Below are 23,853 nucleotides of genomic sequence, written 5' to 3'. Positions count from 1 at the left end.
TGCCCATCTTTTGCCCTGACATTTCATCTCAAGAGGTATGCTGCCTGCCAAGGGCCCATATCTGAGACGTTACGGAGGCGCTGTCGAGGATTATCCAGCCCTCTGACTACTACCCCATGCTACTCATCCACATGGGCACAAATGATACTGCGAGGTGTGACACTGAGCAGATCAAGAGTGACTACAGGGTTCTGGGAGTGCAGGTGAAGGAGTTTGGAGTGCAGGTGGTATTCTATTCAATACTTCTTGTCAAAGGTAGGGGCCCGGGCAGAGACAGGTGCATTGTGGAGGTGAATGCCTGGCTGCGAAGATGGTGTCGCCAGGAGGGCTTTGGCTTCCTTAACCGTGGGATGCTATTCCAGGAAGGACTGCTAGGCAGAGATGGCGTTCACCTTTTGAGGAGGGGGAAGACCCTATTTGGATACAGACTGGCTAACCTAGTGAGGAGGGCTTTAAACTAGGTTCAACGGGGACAGATGAGCAAAGCCCACAGGTAAGTGTAGAACATGGGGACCTGGAAGATGGGTCGGAAATAGGAGGGAGCGTGGGCTAAAATGGCAGAGAGAAAGGAGGGTCAGGGCAAAACTGGGAGGCAAGATCAAATCCGTATCTTAGATGCCTATATACAAATGCGAGAAGTATGGGTAATAAGCAGGAAGAACTGGAAGTGCTAGTAAATAAATACAACTATGACACTGTTGGCATCACCGAAACTTGGTGGGATAATACACGTGATTGGAATGTTGGTATGGATGGGTACAGCTTGCTCAGGAAGGATAGACGAGGGAAAAAGGAAGGACATGTTGCCTTATATATTAAAAATGTACACACTTGGACTGAGATGGAAGTGGACATAGGAGGCGGACGTGTTGAGTGTCTCTGGGTTAGGCTAAAAGGGGTAAAAAACAAGGGTGATGTCATGCTAGGAGTCTACTACAGGCCACCTAACCAGCTGGAAGAGGTGGATGAGGCTTTTTTTAAACAATTAACAAAATCATCCAAAGCCCAAGATTTGGTGGTGATGGGGGACTTCAACTATCCAGATATATGTTGGGAAAATAACACCACGGGGCACAGACTATCCAATAAGTTCTTGGACTGCATTGTAGACAACTTTTTATTTCAGAAGGTTGAAAAAGCTACTGGGGGGAAGCTGTTCTAGATTTGATTTTAACAAATAGGGAGGAACTTGTTGAGAATTTGAAAGTGGAAGGCAGCGTGGGTGAAAGTGATCATGAAATCGTAGAGTTCACAATTCTAAGGAAGGGTAGAAGGGAGTACAGCAAAATAGAGACAATGGATTTCAGAAAGGCGGATTTTGGTAAGCTCAGAGAGCTGATAGGTAAGGTCCCATGGGAATCAAGATTGAGGGGAAAAACAACAGAGGAGAGTTGGCAGTTTTTCAAAGGGACACTATTAAGGGCCCAAAAGCAAGCTATTCCGCTGGGTAGGAAAGATAGAAAATGTGGCAAAAGACCAGCTTGGCTCAACCATGAGATCTTGCATAATCTGAAAAATAAAAAGGAGTCATATAAAAAATGGAAACTAGGACAAATTACAAAGGATGAATATAGGCAAACAACACAGGAATGCAGGGGCAAGATTAGAAAGGCAAAGGCACAAAATGAGCTCAAACTACCTACAGGAATAAAGGGAAACAAGAAGACTTTTTACCAACACATTAGAAGCAAGAGGAAGACTAAGGACAGGGTAGGCCCATTGGTCAGTGAGGAGTGAGAAACAGTAACAGGAAACTTGGAAATGGCAGAGATGCTTAATGACTTCTTTGTTTCAGTCTTCACTGGTCTGAAGAAATGCCTAACATTGTGAATGCTAATGAGAAGGGGGTAGGTTTAGAAGATAAAATAAAAAAGGAACAAGTTAAAAATCACTTAGAAAAGTTAGATGCTTGCAAGTCACGAGGGCCTGATGAAATGCATCCTAGAATACTCAAGGAGTTAATAGAGAAGATACCTGAACATCCAGCTATTATCTTTGGAAAATCATGAGAGACCGGAGAGATTCCAGAAAACTGGAAAAGGGCAAATATGGTGCCCATCTATAAAAAAGGAAATAAAACAACCCAGGAAACTACAGACCAGTTAGTTTAACTTCTGTGCTAGGGAAGATAATGGAGCAAGTAATTAAGGGAATCATCTGTAAACACTTGGAAGGTGGTAAGGTGATAGGGAATAGTCAGCATCGATTTGTAAAGAACAAGTCATGTGAAACCAATCTGATAGCTTTCTTTGACAGGATAACGAGTCTTATGGATAAGGGAGAAGGAGTGGATGTGGTATACCTAGATCAGGGGTCGGTAACCTTTCAGAAGTGGTGTGCTGAGTCTTCATTTATTCACTCTAATTTAAGGTTTCGCGTGCCAGTAATACATTTTAACGTATTTAGGAGGTCTCTTTCTCTAAGTCTATAATATATAACTAAGCTATTGTTGTATGTAAAGTAAATAAGGTTTTTAAAATGTTTAAGAAGTTTAATTTAAAATTAAATTTCAAATGCTTGGAAGGAGCACTGTGAATGTGATAGACAGAACCAGATAGTATTTCCTTATCCTATTAGGGCTTGGATTACGAACCCCAGGGGCTGCGGAGAAGTGAGGAAGAGGGGTTAAGCACCCCAGTGGCGCCGCTCCTAGTTCGCCGCAACCATCCGGAGTCCAATGTCCGAGCTAGGAGAGTCCCATCTGGGTCGTCAGAAACTGTTACGGAAATATCGGGTTTGCCTAGCTGAGAGCCAATTAACAGCCTGACAGGGATAAGAAAAAATGCTTTATTTTGCAGAAAAAGGAGAGCCTGTACCTTGGTACAAAAGATTCTGTCTTACACAAATTTTACAAACCTTTTATACACATTCAGACAAAGACCCTTGTGTGTTAATACTTGAATGGTAAGTGTAAAATCTCATGTTCCCCTTATCTGGGTAGTACTGACTGGTTTGGAGCAGGATTTTCCTGCTTTGAGGCAGAGGAAAAGAGATAGTGAAAAAGTTTAGGCTACTGTGTCCATGAGCAGTACTCACCCCCCCACCTACTGGCCGCTTGTAATCTAATAAGGGGGGTTAGCCAACTTTCATTGGGAACATTAATGGTTCCCAATCCTGCTGGAAAACTGTAACAAGTGGGGTTTTCAGGGGTCTGTTTTTGGGACCGGCTCTGTTCATATCTTGATCAACGACTTCAACATTGGCATAGAAAGTATGCTTATTAAGTTTGCAGATGATACCAAACTGGGAGGGATTGCAATTGCTTTGGAGGACAGGGTCCAATTCAAAATGATTGGACAAATTGGAGAAATGGTCTGAGGTAAACAGGATGAAGTTTAATAAAGACAAATGCAAAGTGCTCCACTTAGGAAGGAACAATCAGTTTCACACATACAGAATGGGAAGAGACTGTCTAGGAAGGAGTACAGCAGAAAGGGATCTAGAGGTTATAGTGGACCACAAGCTAAATTTGAGTCAACAGTGTGATGCTGTTGCAAAAAAAGCAAACATGATTCTGGGATGCATAAACAGGTGTGTTGTGAGCAAGACATGAGAAGTCATTCTTCCGCTCTACTCTGTGCTGATTAGGCCTCAACTGGAGTATTGTGTCCAGTTCTGGGCACACATTTCAAGAAAGATGTGGAGAAATTGGAGAGATTCCAGAGAAGAGCAACAAGAATGATTAAAGGTCTAGAGAACATGACCTACGAAGGAAGGCTGAAAGAACTGGGTTTGTTTAGTTTGGAAAAGAGAAGATTGAGAGGGGACGTGATAGCAGTTTTCAGGTATCTAAAAGGGTGTCATAAGGAGGAGGGAGAAAACTTGTTCACCTTAGCCTCTAATGATAGGACAAGAAGCAATGGGCTTAAACTGCAGCAAGGGAGGTTTAGGTTGGACATTAAGAGAAAGTTCCTAACTGTCAGGGTGGTTAAACACTGGAATAAATTGCCTAGGGATGTTGTGGAATCTCCATCTCTGGAGATATTAAAGAGTAGGTTAGATAAATGTCTATGAGGGATGGTCTAGACAGTATTGGTCCTGCCATGAGGGCAGGGGACTGGACTCGATGACCTCTCGAGGTCCCTTCCAGTCCTAGAATCTATGAATCTATTAATTGATCTTGGTTTCTGTTTCCATTTTATTTTTTAAATGTAATAAGAAGTGCTCTGAAGTTACCTGTCTTGAAGCTGGATGAAACTCCAGTTGTCATCAGTTCTGACATTGCTATGGAACTTTTTAGCTTTACTCCATATTTCAGTAGGTCAGTGTGAAAACTTGACCTGAGGCCTCTTTCTGATTCCGGCAGTAGAAACCTCAAAGGTATGCTTATTTGCATTAAAGTGCAAAGGGGATATTTAGCTAGTTGTAGAACTTGAAAATAAACGTTCCGATTCCTCTAATTTGGAGTAGAGTGAAGGATACTATCTGTAATAGTCTAACATTCAGTTATAATTTATGGAGGAGTGAGGCAAAGAAAACTGCTTGCATAATAAAATTAATCTGTTTAGCCTATTCCAGAAGGATATAAAAGTAAAGTATTCTAAAGGCAGAAAAATATTTTCAAAGAGCTGTTTCAGAGGAGGAAAGGGGGAAAGAGAAGAACTTGCAGAGAAAGAAAAAACTAACAACTTAAAATTAGTAAAAGGAAATGCTTTGTTTACATTATGCCATTAGCGTTTGGAACTCATTGACAGGCAGTATTATTGATTCCAAGAATTTAAGATTAAAAAATAACCACTCTTAAATGGATAATGAGCACATGTACTGTTATATTAGATAAGATAAAGAATATAAACTTCCATGCTTTAAAGCATAACAAGCTCAGAAGAGGTTAAGAAGAAACTTTCCCAGTGGACTGTTATTTTATAACTGTCAACGCCAGCATTCTTGCACCTTTTTGTCAACCATCTGGTGTTGTATCCAAGATACTGGATTGGAGGAATTGTTGCTCTAATCCATTATGGCATTTCAATAACTGAGCCCTACTTTTATAAAAATCAATTTCATATTGTGTACAGCCCTGTTCTGATCATTGTAAACACATTTTTGTGGAAAGATGAGGGAATCCGCCAGAGATGGTGAAATGTCCCTCAGTAATCTGTCAGAGGGAAAGAGATAAGTGTGGAAGAATCTGGATATTTTATCCATGTATATAGAATAGATCCCACAGAACTAATTTGGCTGGTGCATAAGACTGTGTGTGGTTATAGACGTCAAGGATTTTGAATTTTTCGGGTCATGAGCGCGGTGCAGATTGGTTGTTATTTATATCACTTGTGCTGAATTTCCCAGTTTTATTATTTGGAGCATTCAGCATAAAACCAAAGCATATCTAACAGATATAAACATAAAGTGTTAGGCAGAATATAAATTTATCTATCTTAACTATAAGCATCTCCTAAAAATTTACATTATACACATAATGGCAAAATAAGGCAGCCAAACAGGTATCACCTGTAATTGCTAGGGACCTTCTATAAATACTTTAAGAATTGTGACTAATGGGTTTGTGGCATCGAAAAAGTGCGTTCTGATTCATTTGAGGAGACACCTGAAAGTTCAGTGATCATAAGAGACATTATACATTCTCTTTGGCATTTAGAATTCTAGCAATATTATGGAAAATTTAGTAGTGGCATTTCACTGTCATCCTACACAAAAGGAATGTCAGTTCTAATGCCATCTCTGGCAAACTTTCTTTAGTGGCAAGGTTCAGTAGGAATTTCGCCTCAGGTTCGGAGAGTGAGCTACAAATTACTGTGGGTGGTAGAAGGATTTTGAGGAAGTTGGAAACCATTTAGGAGAGGAGATGTAGAGCTCCAACTAGCAGAATCCTCAGGAGCTATGTTCTGATAAGGCAGACCAGTCTAGCAAACTTGCCTGAAGTATTGCTTAGAGTCGCCAGATAATCTGTTAAACACACTGAGACAGAGAGCAACAAAGAGTCCTGTGGCACCTTATAGACTAACAGAAGTATTGGAGCATAAGCTTTTGTGGGTGAATACGCACTTTGTCAGAGACGTGGTGGAAATTTCCAGAGGCAGGTATAAATATGCAGGCAAGAATCAGTCTAGAGATAACTAGGTTAGTTAAGTGAGGGAGGATGAGGCCCTCTTCTAGCAGTTGAGGTGTGAACACCAAGGGAGGAGAAATTGCATTTGTAGTTGGCTAGCCATTCAGTCCTTGTTTAATCCTGAGCTGATGGTGTCAAATTTGCAAATGAACTGAAGTTCAGTAGTTTCTCTTTGGAGTCTGGTCCTGAAGTTTTTCTGCTGCAGGATGGCTACCTCTAAATCTGCTATTGTGTGTCCAGGGAATTTGACGTGTTCTCCTACAGGTTTTTGTATGTTGCCATTCCTAATATCTGACTTGTGTCCATTTATCCTTTTGCGTAGGGATTGTCCAGATTGGCCGATGTACATAGCAGAAGGGCATTGCTGGCACATGATGGCGTATATTACATTGGTGGACATGCAAGTGAATGAACCGATGATATTGTGGCTGATATTGTTAGGTCCTGTGATGGTGTCGCTGGTGTAAATATGTGGGCAGAGTTGGCATTGAGGTTTGTTGCATGGATTGGTTCCTGAGTTAATTACTGTAGTGTGGTATATGGTTGCTAGTGAGAATATGCTTAAGGTTGGTGGGTTGTCTGTGGGCGAGGACTGGCCTGCCTCCCAAGGCCTGTGAAAGCAAGGGATCATTCATTGTCCAGGATGGGTTGTAGATCCCTGATGATGCGTTGGAGGGGTTTTAGCTGGGAACTGTATGTGATGGCCAGTGGAGTTCTGTTGGTTTCTTTCTTGGGCTTGTCTTGCAATAAGAGGCTTCTGGGTACACGTCTGGCTCTGTTGATTTGTCGTCTTATTTCCTCGTGTGGGTATCATAGTTTTGAGAATGCTTGGTGAAGATCTTGTAGGTGTTGGTCTCTGTCTGAGGGGTTGGAGCAAATGCGGTTATACCTCAGTACTTGGCTATAGATGATGGATTGTGTGGCGTGTCCGGGATGGAAGCTGGAGGTATGAAGGTAGGCATAGCGGTCAGTGGGTTTTCGGTATCGAGTAGTGTTAATGTGACCGACAGTTGTACCGTGGTGTCTAGGAAGTGGACCTCCCGCGTAGATTGGTCCAGGCTGAGGTTGATGGTGGGGTGGAAGCTTTTGAAATTGTGGTGGAATTCTTCCAGTGTCTCCTCATGGGTCCAGATGATGATGCAATCAATGTAGCATAGATAGAGAAGGGGTGTGAGTGGACAAGAGTTGAGGAAGCATTGTTCCAGGTCAGCCATAAAAATGTTGGCATATTGTGGGGCCCTGCGGGTCCCCATAGTGGTGCCACTGGTCTGGAGGTATATATTGTCACCAAATTTGAAATAATTGTGCGTGAGGATAACGTCACAGAGCTCAGCAACCAGTTGTGCTATGGCATCATCAGGGATACTGTTCCTGACAGCTTGTGTTCCATCTGTGTGTGGGATGTTTGGGTAGAGAGCCTCCACATCCATGGTGGCTAGGATGGTGTTTTCTGGAAGATCACCAATGCATTGTAGTTTTCTCAGGAAATCAGTGGTGTGGTGAGATAACTGGGAATGCTGGTGGCATAGGGTCTGAGCAGAGAGTCCACATATCCGGACAGTCCTTCAGTGAGAGTGCCAATTCCAGAGATAAGTCCAGGATTTCCAGGTTTGTGGATCTTCGGTAGTAGATGGAATAACCTGGTTGAGGCTCTAAGGGTATGTTGATTTGTTCCTGTGTTAGTGCAGGGAGTGTTCTGAGTAGATGGTGCAGTTTCTTAGTATATTTCTCAGTGGGATCTGAAGAAAGTGACTTGTAGAATTTGGTGTTGGAGAGTTGTCTGGCAGCCTCCTTTTGGTAGTCAGAGCTGTTCATGATGACAACAGCACCTCCTTTATCAGCCTCTTTGATTATGATGTCAGGGTTCTTTCTGAGGCTGTGGATGGCATTGCATTCTGCACGACTTAGGTTATGAGGCAAGCAATATTGTTTTTTCATTGTCGGCGGAAGCATTCTATATATAGGTCCAGACTGTCATTTTGACCCTCAGGAGGGGTTCATGTGGAGTTCTTCTTGTGTTGTTGGTGGTGAGGGTGGGGCATCTGTGTATCAGAGTGCTGTTCAGTGTTATCTAGGGCCATGTCTACATCTAAAATTTTGCAGCGCTGGTTGTTACAGCTGTATTAGTACAGCTGTATAGGGCCAGCGCTGCAGAGTGGCCACACTTACAGCAACCAGCGCTGCAAGTGGTGTTAGATGTGGCCACACTGCAGCGCTGTTGGGCGGCTTCAAGGGGGGTTCGGGGAACGCGAGAGCAAACCGGGAAAGGAGACCAGCTTCGCCGCGGTTTGCTCTCGCGTTCCCCGAACCCCCCTGCAAACCGCAGGGAAGGAGACCTGCTTGCTCGGGGGTTCGGGGAACGAGAGAGCAAACCGGGAAAGGAGACCAGCTTCGCTGCGGTTTGCTCTCGCGTTCCCCGAACCACCCTGCAAACCGCAGGGAAGGAGACCTGCTTGCTCGGGGGTTCGGGGAACGAGAGAGCAAACCGGGAAAGGAGACCAGCTTCGCTGCGGTTTGCTCTCGCGTTCCCCGAACCACCCTGCAAACCTCAGGGAAGGAGACCTGCTTGCTCGGGGGTTCGGGGAACGCGAGAGCAAACCGGGAAAGGAGACCAGCTTCGCTGCGGTTTGCTCTCGCGTTCCCCGAACCACCCTGCAAACCGCAGGGAAGGAGACCTGCTTGCTCGGGGGTTCGGGGAACGCGAGAGCAAACCGGGAAAGGAGACCAGCTTCGCTGCGGTTTGCTCTCGCGTTCCCCGAACCACCCTGCAAACCGCAGGGAAGGAGACCTGCTTGCTCGGGGGTTCGGGGAACGAGAGAGCAAACCGGGAAAGGAGACCAGCTTCGCCGCGGTTTGCTCTCGCGTTCCCCGAACCCCCCTGCAAACCGCAGGGAAGGAGACCTGCTTGCTCGGGGGTTCGGGGAACGAGAGAGCAAACCGGGAAAGGAGACCAGCTTCGCTGCGGTTTGCTCTCGCGTTCCCCGAACCACCCTGCAAACCGCAGGCAAGGAGACCTGCTTGTTCGGGGAACGCGAGAGCAAACCGGGAAAGGAGACCAGCTTCGCTGCGGTTTGCTCTCGCGTTCCCCGAACCACCCTGCAAACCTCAGGGAAGGAGACCTGCTTGCTCGGGGGTTCGGGGAACGCGAGAGCAAACCGGGAAAGGAGACCAGCTTCGCTGCGGTTTGCTCTCGCGTTCCCCGAACCACCCTGCAAACCGCAGGGAAGGAGACCTGCTTGCTTGGGGGTTCGGGGAACGAGAGAGCAAACCGGGAAAGGAGACCAGCTTCGCTGCGGTTTGCTCTCGCGTTCCCCGAACCACCCTGCAAACCGCAGGCAAGGAGACCTGCTTGTTCGGGGAACGCGAGAGCAAACCGGGAAAGGAGACCAGCTTCGCTGCGGTTTGCTCTCGCGTTCCCCGAACCACCCTGCAAACCTCAGGGAAGGAGACCTGCTTGCTCGGGGGTTCGGGGAACGCGAGAGCAAACCGGGAAAGGAGACCAGCTTCGCTGCGGTTTGCTCTCGCGTTCCCCGAACCACCCTGCAAACCGCAGGGAAGGAGACCTGCTTGCTCGGGGGTTCGGGGAACGAGAGAGCAAACCGGGAAAGGAGACCAGCTTCGCCGCGGTTTGCTCTCGCATTCCCGGAACCACCCAGCAAACCTCAGGGAAGGAGACCTGCTTGCTCGGGGTTCGGGGAACGCGAGAGCAAGCCGGGGAAGGAGACCAGCTTGATTACCAGAGGCTTCCTCAGGTATGCTGGGATACCTGCTTATTCCACGGAGGTCAAGAAAAGCGCTGGTAAGTGTCTATACTTGATTACCAGCGCTGGATCACCAGCGCTGGATCCTCTACACCCGAGACAAAACGGGAGTACGGCCAGCGCTGCAAACAGGGAGTTGCAGCGCTGGTGGTGCCCTGCAGATGTGTACACCGCCTAAGTTGCAGCGCTGTAACTCCCTCACCAGCGCTGCAACTTTCTGATGTAGACAAGCCCTTGAAAGTATTCTTTGAGTCGGAGACGGCGAAAGTAGGCTTCCAGGTCACCGCAGAACTGTATCATGTTCATGGGGGTGGTGGGGCAAAAAGAGAGTTCCCGAGTTAGGACGGACTCTCCTGCCAGTTTGAGTGTGTAGCTGGATAAATTGATGCTATTGCTTAGTGAGTTAGGGGTACCACTGTTGTGGTTCCATGTGGCAGGTAGTATTTTAGACAGGTTACAGTCCTTTTTCCTTTGTAGAAAGGTGAAGTGAGTAATGTAGATCTCCTGTCTTATTTTAGTAAAGTCCATTTATGTGGAAGGTTGGTTATTTATGAAAGTCTCCAGGGTGGAGAGCTCTTTTTTGAGGTTTTCCTGTTTGCTGTATAGGATGCTGATCAGGTGGTTCCTCAGCTTCTTTGGTAGTGTATGGCATAATCTCTCACTGTGGTCTGTGCAGTATGTAGATAGCAATGGATTTTTCACCTTCAGTCCATTTGGTATGATGTCCATCCATTTGCTTTTGGAAAGGAAGATATCATCTGTCTGTACTTGTGCATGTTTCTTCATGAGGTTGATGGTTTTCCAGTCCATACGACTAAATGCAGTGCCTTGCATGGTGTCAAGTATCTAAGAAGTAGTTCTGTGGAACTGTATAGACTAACAGATGTATTGGAGCATAAGCTTTCTATAAGGTGCCACAGGACTCTGTTGCTTTTTACAGATCCAGACTAACACAGCTACCCCTCAGATACTGAGATAGAGAGGATTTCATTGTGAAATTAAAATGAGATTATTCATGCTACTGTGTACAGTTTAGTTCTCTAAAGAATTTGTGATTATTTTGTCATAGTTATATGTTATAAAACAGTTCATTCTATAATAAATGTATCATACCACTCTTGCTTTTATTTGCATGGACCTCGTGTTTTACCCAATTTAATCTAATAGCCCTTGATCACTGATAAAATGCTACTCTATTACCTCTATTATGGAGAGCTCAAAAAGTTAAATAACAGATGTAAATTTGACCAGATTATAAGCCTCTCTGAAAACCACATTCACATGTTCTTAGTGGAGGCTTGTTTGGAGATTTTAGGTGCCAAATCCTGAGACTGTCTGCACTTAGCATTCTTCATTCCATGGCTGCTGTGGTTGCTCAGGCCTTTTTTCCCCCTCACTTACTTTTCCCAGCAGTAAGGAAACCAGGCGTCAGAACCGAGAACAGGAGAGACTTGTGTGCTCTTTGTTCTCCCTGATGGAGCACAGGTATCCTGACTGGAAAGTATAGGGGAAGAGAGAAAGTATGAAGGGAGGAAGTGGGCATAGGATCAGAGGGGGCACAGAGATGAGTGGGGGCACATGGGCAGACGGGTCTGTAAACAGTAGGACATACTCCCCTCCAGAACATGGAATTGACCCCCAGGATTCCTTAGTCTCAAAATGCCTCTTTTGTCTCGCAAATAGCTGTGAATCACACTAGGAAAATGTGTTTCTTTCTCATCTAATGGCTGGTCTATGGAATATGATAGCCTATTACTGCTACCAGTTACTGAATTCAAGTGGAAGAGGTCAGTGCTTTGAATTTAAAGTCTCAGCCCTGTTGATGAGTTGGGGGAAGGGGGGAGGAGTATGGTTCCACATGATGGAATGTATGTGTTCAGCTTAGTTTTTTTTCCCTTCCTTAGGGAATTTGAAAAAAAAAAAGTTAAACGAAAGTTAAGATTGCAATGTCTAGAACTCAGAAATACCAGATTAGGGTTCCCATGCAACCGTAATTCATCCCTTTATGCATTTTGGTAGTTTTAATTCCAGGATTACATACTGTTTTTTTGACAAGAGCCCTGCCTCATTCATTCCACACAATAGATGGTGCTCACTGGATGAGAAATATCTCATTTAACACACTAGTTACAAACACACTACTTATCTCTCAAAACAGCATTTTTAAAGTAAGAACTGGATCTGTAATACTTTATAGAAGTAATCTTCTATATTGCACTTAAAAATGACTGTTTTTAGATGAGAAATGGCAAAGGATTTATTTTTGTATTTGTTTCACTATGATGATAAAGGAAACATTGCCCTTTAACAATGAAAACCAGCATGCTGGATAAGGATTTGAGTCTGACTAATTCATAAGTGGGTCTTGATATTACAAAATATACAAAGATCAACTGTAAATTTTCTAATAAAGAATAAATATTTGAGAGCTGACATAGCATATGTTTAGATTTGGCAGAATTTGATTTTTTTTTAAATTATTTCAGTGAACAATATCAATATTTGGATTTTTCATTTGATCAATTTAAATTTTCACAGTTGGAGGAAATTATTGGGGGGAGGGTCCAACAATGTTTAATTATGTTGAGTTAAAGTTAAAGCTTTCTAACAGTTAAAACATAAATAGTTAACATCACATGTCAAAATATACAGAGTAAATATCCTTAAATCACACTCAGTTCTCAAATAGCATTTTCCTTACATTATCTAACTGTAAATTTTTATGATCATTGATGAAAATATTTTTAATCAATTAGTGTGTGTATGATGAAATTGACATTTACCATTAAAAATCTAATCCTACGAAGCCCGTGTATATTTGTGTGCATGACTTTAAGGACTCAGACTTCTCTTTTGAGGGTGACATTATTGTCCTAGTGTTTTAAATATATAATATTGCGCAAAATTGGATAATTACATGGCTTTCTCTACATATTAGTTCATTATGAAATTTTGTGTCTCTTGGCCCTGCTGTGCTTTTTTCCTGTGTGCTTTGTCTTGCCTGCTTTTCTCCATATTCCTTTATGCATGTTTGTTCATTGGTGAAGCCGTAGGAAACTGGGATGCAACAGGTAATCTTTATAGAGGCTCCCAAGCAGTGTTCTGTTAACTCAGCATTTCTTTGCTAAGCAATATAACAGTATAATATGAATTAACTTTCATTTGTCTACTTGCTTTTAAAGAAGTATGAAACTTCTATTAAAGTTTAAACATTGATTCCTTGGATAGATGTCTGACAATTCAACCCTATTACAAGAATTTTAGTATAAAATTTAAAAAGTTTCTGATCTTCTTAAAAAAAAAAAGAAAAAAGAAAAACCAAGTTGAACCTTTGGAGGAGAATTAAGAAAAAGAAAATTCTGGAATGTTTCCCAAGTGGCTAGTGAGGATTCACTTTACAAGTATTCTCATAACTAATCTCTAATAACTTTGGTAAGATTGGTAATTAACCTATACAATTATCTGGTGTGTGAGTTGACAACCAGTTTTGCAATCTGTGTTGCTAGTTAGTAAACTGATGTTGTGAAGAGATTTGATGGTCTTCGCTGAAATATTTACAGATTCCCTGTATGTAACTGCTTTTTTACTCCCTCCCTTGCTGTATCATATTTATTTTTTTTAGTTTGCCCGTTCTGGGTATCTTTTTTTGAAACCAAACCTTATTTCCATCTTGGAGGTGGGGGCAGAGTGGGGGCCGTTCTCTGTAGCTATAACATCTTGGCTTCATATTGACTGAGTCAATATTTTCAATCTTATGAAAAAATTATAATCATGTACTTTAAGAATAAGCATTTGTTACATTTCCGCAACAAAATGTTGTTTGAAAGAGTGACACAACTCTAAGCTTTCACTTAGTTTTTATTTTATTCTAAAAAATAGTTAAATGAGTAGAATGAAACTTGGATAGAGAATGTAGAGTTTCTGCAAACCATACTTCCATAATATGTATAAGGAATTATTGGAAAGCGTTTCTAAGGTCTTTTACTAAATGCTTAGAACAATCATTTTGTGTAATGTAGAGTGAGTATAGATTCCTGTTTTAAAAGTAAGGTAATTACATAAGACTGGTCTGAACAACTTATACTGGTTTAACTACAGTTGGTTTAAAAATTGTGCAAGCACCTGTATGGGGACACTTCCTTTATAATTGGCTTGCATAGCTAACTTTTATTAGTTTACAGTTGGCCTATATAAGGGAACTGCACAGGCTTAACTAAATTGTTTTTTAAATACATTTTAGTTAAACTAGTGTAATATTTGTGTGTAATTCAGGGCCTTGCTTTGTTGGGGGGGGGGGGGTTGTGTGTTTTGTGTGATTCTCTGAAAAGTATGGATGAAACTGTTCTCTTCAGTGTATCTTAAGGAATTTACCAAATATGCTTTTTTGTTTTACAGGTTATTCAGCAATAGTTATGAACTCCCGGTTACGAGCATTAGGTGGGAGGATAAATAATATACGAGCATCGGAACTACCAAAAGAGAAAACCCGATCAGAGATCATCTGTAATGTCCACTTTCTGGATGGCTCAGTACAAAGCTTCAAAGTGAATGTAAGTTCTGAAGACGTTTTTTCACATTGGCTTAAAACTTGAGGTTAAAATCTGAGGATCAGATCTGTGAGTTATTAGGCAAATAGTTTCTGTCTGGGATTGAAGATGTACATTTCTGTCATGGAATACTTCAAAGTCACTGGTTATGAAGTGAGTATGTAAATCTGGTGTTTCAGCTGTCTTTCTAATATCAGTTGATATTAGTAGTAAACTTATTTCATGCAGAATGTATGCGGGGGATGGATCACTTGGGTGATATGGGAACTAGATAAAGCAAAGTTTTTATTGGATGTTACCTGTTGTGAATGTTCATTTGTAGGTAAATGAGTGAGGCTTCTGAATTTGATTGGGGGAGCCCATTTTTATCTGTCTTGTGGGGGTAACACTGAAGCGGGGTGTTTTAGGGAGTGTGCCTGATAAGCAGGTGCAGCCATGTCAGTGCTTGCTTTCTTATAGGAGTTGGAATGACAACTTCTTTCCTTTTTTTCTGCAATGCTCTTTCATCTTTGGAGATGCTTGGCAACTTCCCCTTTCTCCCTGCTTATACAAGTGGGAAGTAGATGATGGGAGTGAGAATTAGGAGCATGATTTAAGAGGACAGTTCACATTGTCAGGCTCCTGTACATCCGTGAGTTGATTTTGGGTAAACAGAGAGAATTTGAAACTCAACTATGTTGTATTTGGAAGAAGTTTGCTATTATGAATCCTTCTGGTTTTTATTACAGCTTGATTTGAAGACTAGATTTGGCCTGGTTAAAGTAGGGATATGCTCCCAGAGAAGATAAGAAAAAATAGGTTAACATAGCCTATCCTTCATGAAAAGTGAATGTACCAATTCCAATGGCCAATTTGATTTGCAGGGAATCAGGTTTTCCCTTTTGATGGGAATTAACCAATTAGCCATTTTAAAAAAAAAGCATTATTAAAAAAATACTCTGAAGAGCAACAAGCTACTGGTATAAAACCCTCATTATTAAAACTGAGTTGACTTTTTCTAGAGGAAATTGCCAATTTATTGTAATAAAACAAATCGATTAAATAGCCTGGTCAGCTGTGTCCTGTTAAAATTTACTTTTACAACTTCTTGTCAGAGGTAATAAACATTAAATGGCCTGTTACTGTGGCTGAAAGAATTGCTCTTCTTTACCAGTGTCCTACCCAAATACCCAAAGAACAGAACTCCGTGGTGATGTGGGACTTCAACTACCCAGGCATCTGTTGGGAAAATGATACAGCAGGGCACAGATTATCCACAAATTTTTGGAATGCATTGGAGATAATTTTTTACTATAGATGGTGTAGAGAGTGATTAGGAAGGGGAAAGACTCTTCTTCCTATTAGTCAGAATCAACTCTAGGATCTGATTGAGAATTTGAAGGTGGAAGGCAGCTTGGGTGAAAGTGATCCTGAAATAATAGCACTTATAGTTTTAAGGAATGGCAGGAGGGAAAACAGCAGAATAAAGAGAAGGGACTTTATGAAGGCAGACTTTAACTAATTTCAGAGAATTGGTAGGTAAGATTTCATGGGAAGAAATAAGGAACAAATGCAAAGTACTGCACATAGGAAGAAATAATCACACAAATACAAAATGGGACATGACTGCATTGAAAAGGGTACAGCAGGAAAGGATCTGAGGGTTACAAAACTACATATTTACTAACAAACTAAATATGAGTCAACAAGGTAATACTGTTGCAAAAAAAGCAAATGCAATTCTGGGATGTATTAGCAAGAGTATTGTTAATAAGACAAGAGAAATAATTCATCATCTCTACTCAGCACTGATAAAGCCCCTGAGCTGGAATACTGTGTCCAATTCTGGGCACTACACTTTGTAAAAAAATGTTGACAAATTGGTGAAAGTTCAGAGGAGGGAAACAAAAATAATCGAAGGTCTAGAAAACATGACTTACAAGGAAAGATTGAAAAAATTGGATTTGTTTAGTCTAGAGAAGAGAGACTTGAAGAAAGACAAGTCTTCAAGTACATAAAAGGTTGCAGTAAAGAGGAGGGTGATAAATTGTTCTTATTCACAGAGGATAGGACAAGAAGCAATAGGCTTAAATTGTAGCAAGGGAGATTTAAGTTAGACATTAGGAAAAATTTTCTAACTGTACGGGTTGTTAGGCAGTGGACCAAATTATGTAGGGAGGTTGAGAAATCTCTGTTATTGGAGGCTTTTAAGAACAGGTTAGACACACCAGTCAGGTATGGTCTAGAATAGATAATACTTAGTCCTCCCTCAGTGCATGGCACTGGACTAGATGACCTGAGAAGGTTCCTTCCAGTCCTACATTTCTGTTATTCAATTTATTAGTCAAATATTGTACCTTGAAGTAATATTAAACCAGACCCTCTTCCCCATTCCTGCCTCTGAGTAAAATGAAGAGGAACTGTATCTTGGAATATTACAATTTTTCCTTTCTTGTCCATTAATCTAATTAGTGCAATATTTTGTATGTTGGATCTGCAAGTCTCTAAAGTTTTTGAAGCAAATACTGAGACAAGCTGCACTGTACAAGATGTCTCTCTGATCAAAGCTGTTTACTATGCACAAATCATCATTCCAAATAGCATAAACCCTTTCTAGAATTTAGTACCACATCAAAACTTAATGGAGGCATATTATTTGCTATAATATATTGAGTTAAAAGCACCTTTTGGTCCTAAATGGCAGTGTCATGCAATTAGTCTAGCTGAACTCAGACAATCTAACGTGATTGTGATTTTATTTAATTATTTTATGCAAATCCAGACAAGTTTGTATCCCGGTTACAGGGCTAACTAAATCTGTGTCTACTTTCTGGTCTCTAAGTGCACGCACCTCACATCTTGGGTCTTTAGCACATTTTTGCTTGTTTGGAATTTCAGAATTCTGCCACTCTCAGACCAGCAGTATCTGCGTGCACTACCCCATGTATACTAACCACTTGTCACCCTGCAGGTTCAGTTGGGTTTCAGGCAACTGCATTTCCTCTCTTTGGGCATCTTTGACCCATGATATAGACCAACAACCTACTTAAACAATTTTGATTAAGTAGTTGGAAATAAGCATTAAAGAGAAAAGGATTTTAAAACATTCTGTATGCATTTCTCTCTTACTTGATGTTCTACTATTCCATAATGGCATCCAAGACAGACTTACATTCTTCAAGTATCAGAGGGGTAGCCGTGTTAGTCTGGATCTGTAAAAGCAGCAAAGGGTCCTGTGGCACCTTATAGACTAACAGACATTTTGGAGCATGAGCTGTTGGAAGCTCATGCTCCAAAACATCTGTTAGTCTATAAGGTGCCACAGGACCCTTTGCTGCTTTTACATTCTTCAGATACCCTGGTGGGTTCCTAATGGCTGAGTGTGTTTCAGTTGGTGTTCTGTCTGCCTCACTGAAATTTCCCTTTTAAACCCTGCAAGATTGTTTTCCAAAGGATTTCTTCACATGTTCTTGGGCTTTGGTCCCCATAGTCAAACCAGTTTTAGAGGCTGTCTGAGGAGAGGAGTGGGACAGAGGCATTGTCCCTAGGTAACCCTTACGCGAAAATGATTAGGTGGCCACTGTGTCATCTCCTTGGTGCTTGGAATATTCAGACAATCCTCCTTCTTTGAGTGATGGTCTCTATTGTATTCCACTGAGGGTTTTATACGCACCATGCGCCTGGAGCTGGAGCTTTGGTGGTTTTCCCACCAAACAATCCCTCTCACCCTCTCTAGCATCCAGGTCTGTGTACTAGATTATCCCAGAGATGCTGGGTATCAAAGTCTGTGCTTTCTGCTCTCTCTTGTTTTCTATCAGGGACAAGCACAACTTTGTTTGTCTTGTTTGGGGGAAGTCCACACCAGGTGCAGTATCTGTCTCTCCTTCCTTGCCCATACACGGAAGGCTGAGCTCTCTGCCTGAAAAAGTACCTCATGGGTACTGCAATCAGGCGACAGTCAGATCCTGGCAGGGGAATCCCCCCCGTACATTAGTCTGAACAATCTAAGAGTGCTTCCGCTACCACAGCTCCTCTGTCAGGCTCCATCAGTAACAGTGCTATAGGCCCCATGCCAAGGCCTAGCCATGAGCCACAAAAGCTTGCACATAAGTGTGACAGTAAGTTTTCCTCCAGATCCAAGAAACATGGTGCACCATCCATGAATTCTGGCCATGGAAGAGCGATGCATTTTAATGCCCATGAGAATGACAAAAGGCCGCACCGTTCGCTGGATCTGCTGGCCCCAGTTCCAGAACCATGTACCCCTTCTGCTTTGGCTCCCCCAGCATCCCGTGAATCTTCAGTCCTGAGACACATCCCTTTACCAGTCCTGTTTCTGTCCATTAACTGGGTACCATTGACTCCGGGGAGATTCGGAAGTGCTCCCAGACCACATAAACAGTTTGCCCTGGAAAGAGAGAGGTCTCCGTGTGTTCCATTGCACTCACCTGCTCAGAGGGCCCCATGTCCTGTGTTAGATCTACCACCTGCTGGCTATATTTATTTAATGCATCCCATTCTGATGGTTCCATTGGCACCACCATATATGCAGAGCTCCAGTTGCTTTGAGTCTGAGGATTCAGATGTTTGACATGGTCAGACCGTTTCTGTTTTGGAGATATACTACCTCAGGGTTGTGGTGGCACTGTGGCAGTTTCCTCCTTTACTGCAGCCAAGGAGCACAGGTATCTGGCTCCTTGGGTACTGACGCAACTGCAGAAGGATCAACCAGGTTGGCCATATTGGAGCTCATGGCCGTCAATATTTGCCTTTGGAACCATCTTGTTCAGCATGGGAGGACTCTCCTTTTTCGCCACTAGATCCTTCGTTGAGTAGACACTCAGAACTGGGGTTATATGATGCACCAATCAGCCCGGTGCTGATGGATCCAGAGAGATTCCCTTCATCATTCTTAGATGTAGCTGTCATCAACACCCTCCTCCCCACCAGAGGACTATTGTCAGTTTCAAGAGCTATTATGAAGGATAGTCAATGCTCTTGAGATCTCACTAGAAGAAGTGCAGGATGGTCAGCACTGGTCACTAAACATTAATCTGCATGCATTGGTACAGGCAGCGGTGACTTTACCAATCAACTATGCCATTCTTCAACCAGCATGCACCATATGGCATACCCCGGGCACATGTGCCCTGACCCCAAAGGGGACTGACAAAAGGTACTATGTCCCCACAAAACATTTGAATTTTTATTCTCACACCCTCCACCTAACTCCCTGGTAATCCAGGCTGTGTTGGAGTGGACCAAACAACAGCATCCACACTCCAGCCTGACAGACAAGGAGGGCAAGACACTGGACCTTATGGTTAGAAGGGTCTTCTCAACTGGACTACGGTTCCAGATCTCTAACTACTTGGCACTTAGGGCCAAGGATGACTTTATAAACTATGGATGGATGGCAGAGTTTGCAGATAAATTACCTCAGTAGGATCATTCCTGATTCCAAGCAATTTTACAAGAAGGCAAGTTGGTCACCAGGTTAATACTTCAGGCTGCATTTGATTGAGCAGACATGTCCTCATGAGTATTGGCTGGAGTCGTCATGTGGGGGGAATCCTGGTTACATTCCTCAGGTTTCCCTAGAGAGGTACAAAACACAGTTGAAGACCTTCCCTTTGGTGAATCACACCTCTTCAAACATGACGCAGTTCATATCATGTATGGCGCAATACCAGCTTCAGATTGCATCATTGATTGTTTTGCCTCAAAAGCAAGTACTGTCCAAACCTAGTCATAGATTTATTCATAGATCCAGTCAAAGATGTATTTTAGTCATTTCTGGTTTAAATTGAGATCCCTTACCTTTATAACTCACTTATCCTCCGCCATTCCCAAGTCAAGGGTCGTATATACTGATCCAATAGCATATCTTGAAAACTAGAGCCAATCAACAATTTTAAGCATCATTTTCGTTCTCAGTGACCCAGAATTAGTAAAGTTGGACTACATTTATTTCAGAAGCATTTTGGCTGTAGAGCAGTGTAATCTGTTGAAGCCAAGAGTGAAACTAAGCTCTATAAAACGTTTTTTTCAGTTGGTGACTTTCAGATCCCAGGGTTTACATGGCTGGCAGTTAAAAGAGAACCATCATTTTACTTGACAAGGGAACGGTTTTTAGATGGATTCTTTGAGAGGCAATAAACAATGAATTTCATGTGTGATTTCTTTATTTTTAGTAATTTCTGCATAACAGCACTTAAGCACCAAAGACACTCTGACCCATTCTGGGCCTGGGAAGATCATTTCCCTACCATACATTTTTGTGTGATTACATACAATTTTACCAGTACTAAATCTTCACAAAGAAGAGAGAGATTCATTTGAATGTCTCCAGCCAAGATTAGCTAGAGCTTGGCGGCTGTTTCAGAATGATTTTTGGCAAATCTTGATTGCAGATAAATGGCACCTGTTTGAAGAGACTTTAAGTGGCCATTCTTCTCCTTGGAAAACAACTTCTCCTTTTCTTCCTACAGCAACTTCATTATAAATAAGTGTATCTGTTAATGTTCCAAATGTATAAATTGCTCTCTTGGGCCCCTATTAGGTTTTCCTTTCTAGATGCAAGAGTTCTTACAAGATACTAGTAGTAGAACTGCATCTGAATGATCTTGGGAGCTCCCTTTTCTGCCAGCTGTTATTTTTTGGTGCCTCTGTTTATGCTAGATCAGGTGATTTGTTTCATTATTTCCTTCTGCTTTTAATTACCTTGTAATGATAAAGTAGCTAAACCCCAAGTATATTAGCAGCCCAGCAGTGTGAAACTTTCCCAGTCATTCATTCTTGACATGTCTCATGGGATTGCCTTATCTGTCAACCTACAATAAGCCCATTTTGGCACATACCCTCGTTGAGCCTCTGAAAAATGGAAAAAAAAAATTGCAACTGTTGAAAACCAATTGCAGTAGAGATTAGATCTGCTGTGTAAATAGAACTAAGAATTTGCATAACTTTTAGTTAAAATAGACCTGCATGAGAATTAAAACTACATATGTTGGACACAAATATAAACTTTTGGCAATGTATTCAGATTAAAAGAACAAGCTGATAAAATGCATATATTTTGATTGCATCTCTTTTGGGGGATTATGGGATGCTTGATTTCCTCTCCGTGGCATGCCACCACTTCTGTCTTCTTTCATAATATACTGGCACGTGAAGGGGACTGGACGGTCTGTATTCTGATGCAACCAGTCATACAGTATTTGCAGGTTGCCTCCCTGACGTTATGTGGAGGAATGATGGAGAGTGAAAATCTGAGATGAGAGAGTCTTACTGTCTGCACAAAATGCAACGACTTCTAATTTTCAGTAGTAGGATATACCACTATATTCATATTGCAAATCAAATACTTGTAGGTTTAAAGATGCTCTAAAATGTATTTATTTTGAATGAGAAACTTGTGTTAAAGTTGAAAAATCAGTCTCAAGCACCTAAAAATGTCAAACTGTGGTTATGTCCTCCTGAACGGGGTCTTAGAAGTGTCTCTGAGGCTCAGCCAAGTTTTGACTGAATTCTTTGCTTTGTATCCTCAATATTCTTTAAATAGTTTCTTTATATGGAATTCCTTATGGCTTTTAACAAGAAAAGGAAAGAAACTAAGTTCCCCACATTCCATATTTGCTAAATAGCAGAAGAATACTCTGTATTGTGTAGTAAGTACATTCCATGAGGCGGAAACCTCTCTGATTCCAGGCACACCATAATATGGAAGAAAGCAGAATTCCTGTAGTGCCCTGTCTTCCCCATGCACTTTCTATAATCATAGAAGAAAAGCATAACATTGCCTATGAACGTTCCTAAACTGAATATGTATCTGCAGATATGCTGACAGACTTAGGTTGCATCACAACCCAATGCACAAATACTTCCAAACCCTTAGCTTTCACAAAGCACAACCAATTTTCATTAAACCATTTAGTCATTTTTGTAATTGTCATAAACAGAGTGTTAAGGGTTAATGTCTCTTATACCTGTAAAGGGTTACAAGCAGGAAACTGGACACCTGACCAGAAGACCCAATCAGAAGACAAGATACTTTTAAATTCGGGTGGAGGGAAGTTTGGGTGTGAGTTCTTTGTTCTTCTCTCGGAGGGTCTGAGAGAGACCAGACATTACTACAGGCTCTCTAAGTTTCTTTTCCATGTCTCGCTTGTGGTCTGCGTTTCAGATTTGTTCCTCTGCTACCAATCTTGCCAGTTCCTGTTTCAGGTCCTTGGTAGTCATGGTTCCCGTTTTCTTGTGCTGAGGCTCCCTCTGGTGTTTACTGCCTGAAATGCAGGTTCTCTGTTGGCTTCCTCGGGTTGCTTAGCAACAGAGTCCTTTTAACTTTGTAGCCTCTCCCGAAAGTGTTAAAAAGCAAAAGAAACTGTCTTTCATTTACAAATGTGTTCTGGCTGGATTGCGTTGCTGACCACTTAAGGCTGCTTTGTTTAACAAACGACCGTCGTTAAACCTTAATAGCCCTCCCTATGCACAGCTAGACGGAGCAAGAAAAAAAAATTATCTGGTTGCAGTTTAAAAAAATAAACCCCTATCCTCTGCTTATAACCAGCTAGCAGAGAAGCAAATTAATAATCTTACTGGCTTTTGGATTCTTATCTTTCCCAAATGCTGCACACCATGTCATAGTATTCTTTCTCAAATCTGATCCTTAGAGTCCAGGAATGAGATACTAGCATGAATTTCCCTAAGCTTAATTACCAGCTTAGATCTGATAGGCTGCCACCACCCAAAAATATAGTGTTTTGGGGCACTCTGACCTCCCCAACCTTCCCTGGGGACCCCAAGAACCCAGATCCCTTGGGTTCTTAAAACAAGGAGAAATAAATCATTCCCCCACCTTCCCCCTCTCAGAACTTCCCTCCCTGGGCTATCCTGAGATACTGATCTAACCTCTTAAATCACCATACAGAGAAGCATCTCCCTTCCCTTCCACAAAGAGGCAAACAGATTCAAGGAAAACAGAGATTTTATCTCTCCCCCTCCCGTCTCCCCACCCGTCCTGGTGAGCTATCCCAATCCCCTGGGATAAAACAAGGGAAACAGAGAAAAAACAATCAATCAGGTTCTCTAAAAAGAAATCTTTTAATAAAAGAAAGGAAAAAGTAAAGAATTATCTCTGTAACTTCAAGATGTCAATATACAGGGTCCTATAGCTTACAGATACCAGAAAGAGACTTTCCCCCCATACCAATACAAATCAAAATATTCCCAGCAACTACACACATAAAAGTTAACCAGCCAGACCCACAAATGCAAATAGTGTAAAACAATTAAAAAGCCTAAACCGCCTGTTTTACTTACTATATGAAAATAAACTTAGAGAGCCTGTAGTAATGTCTGGTCTCTCTCAGACCCTCCGAGAGAAGAACAAAGAACTCACACCCAAACTTCCCTCCACCCGAATTTAAAAGTATCTTGTCTTCTGATTGGTCTTCTGGTCAGGTGTCCAGTTTCCTGCTTGTAACCCTTTACA

General features: G+C 42.1%; 1 protein-coding gene across 3 annotated transcripts in view; it reads left to right on the top strand.

The window, feature by feature from the left end:
• Positions 1–23,853, top strand: part of PTPN3 (protein tyrosine phosphatase non-receptor type 3) — a 372,274-nt gene that overhangs the window by 137,539 nt on the left and 210,882 nt on the right. For all 3 annotated transcript variants that reach the window (XM_030551500.1, XM_030551501.1, XM_030551499.1), the window contains exon 2: positions 14,230–14,384. In XM_030551500.1, the coding sequence (XP_030407360.1) occupies positions 14,247–14,384 (138 nt within the window). In that variant the 5' untranslated portion in view covers positions 14,230–14,246. The remainder of the gene's footprint in view (positions 1–14,229; positions 14,385–23,853) is intronic.

This window comes from Gopherus evgoodei, chromosome 2 (genome assembly GCF_007399415.2).
Source record: "Gopherus evgoodei ecotype Sinaloan lineage chromosome 2, rGopEvg1_v1.p, whole genome shotgun sequence".
Taxonomy (NCBI): Eukaryota; Metazoa; Chordata; order Testudines; family Testudinidae; genus Gopherus; species Gopherus evgoodei.
The sequence above is the reverse complement of the archived record's forward strand: the minus strand, read 5'-3'. Positions and strand labels throughout refer to the sequence as shown.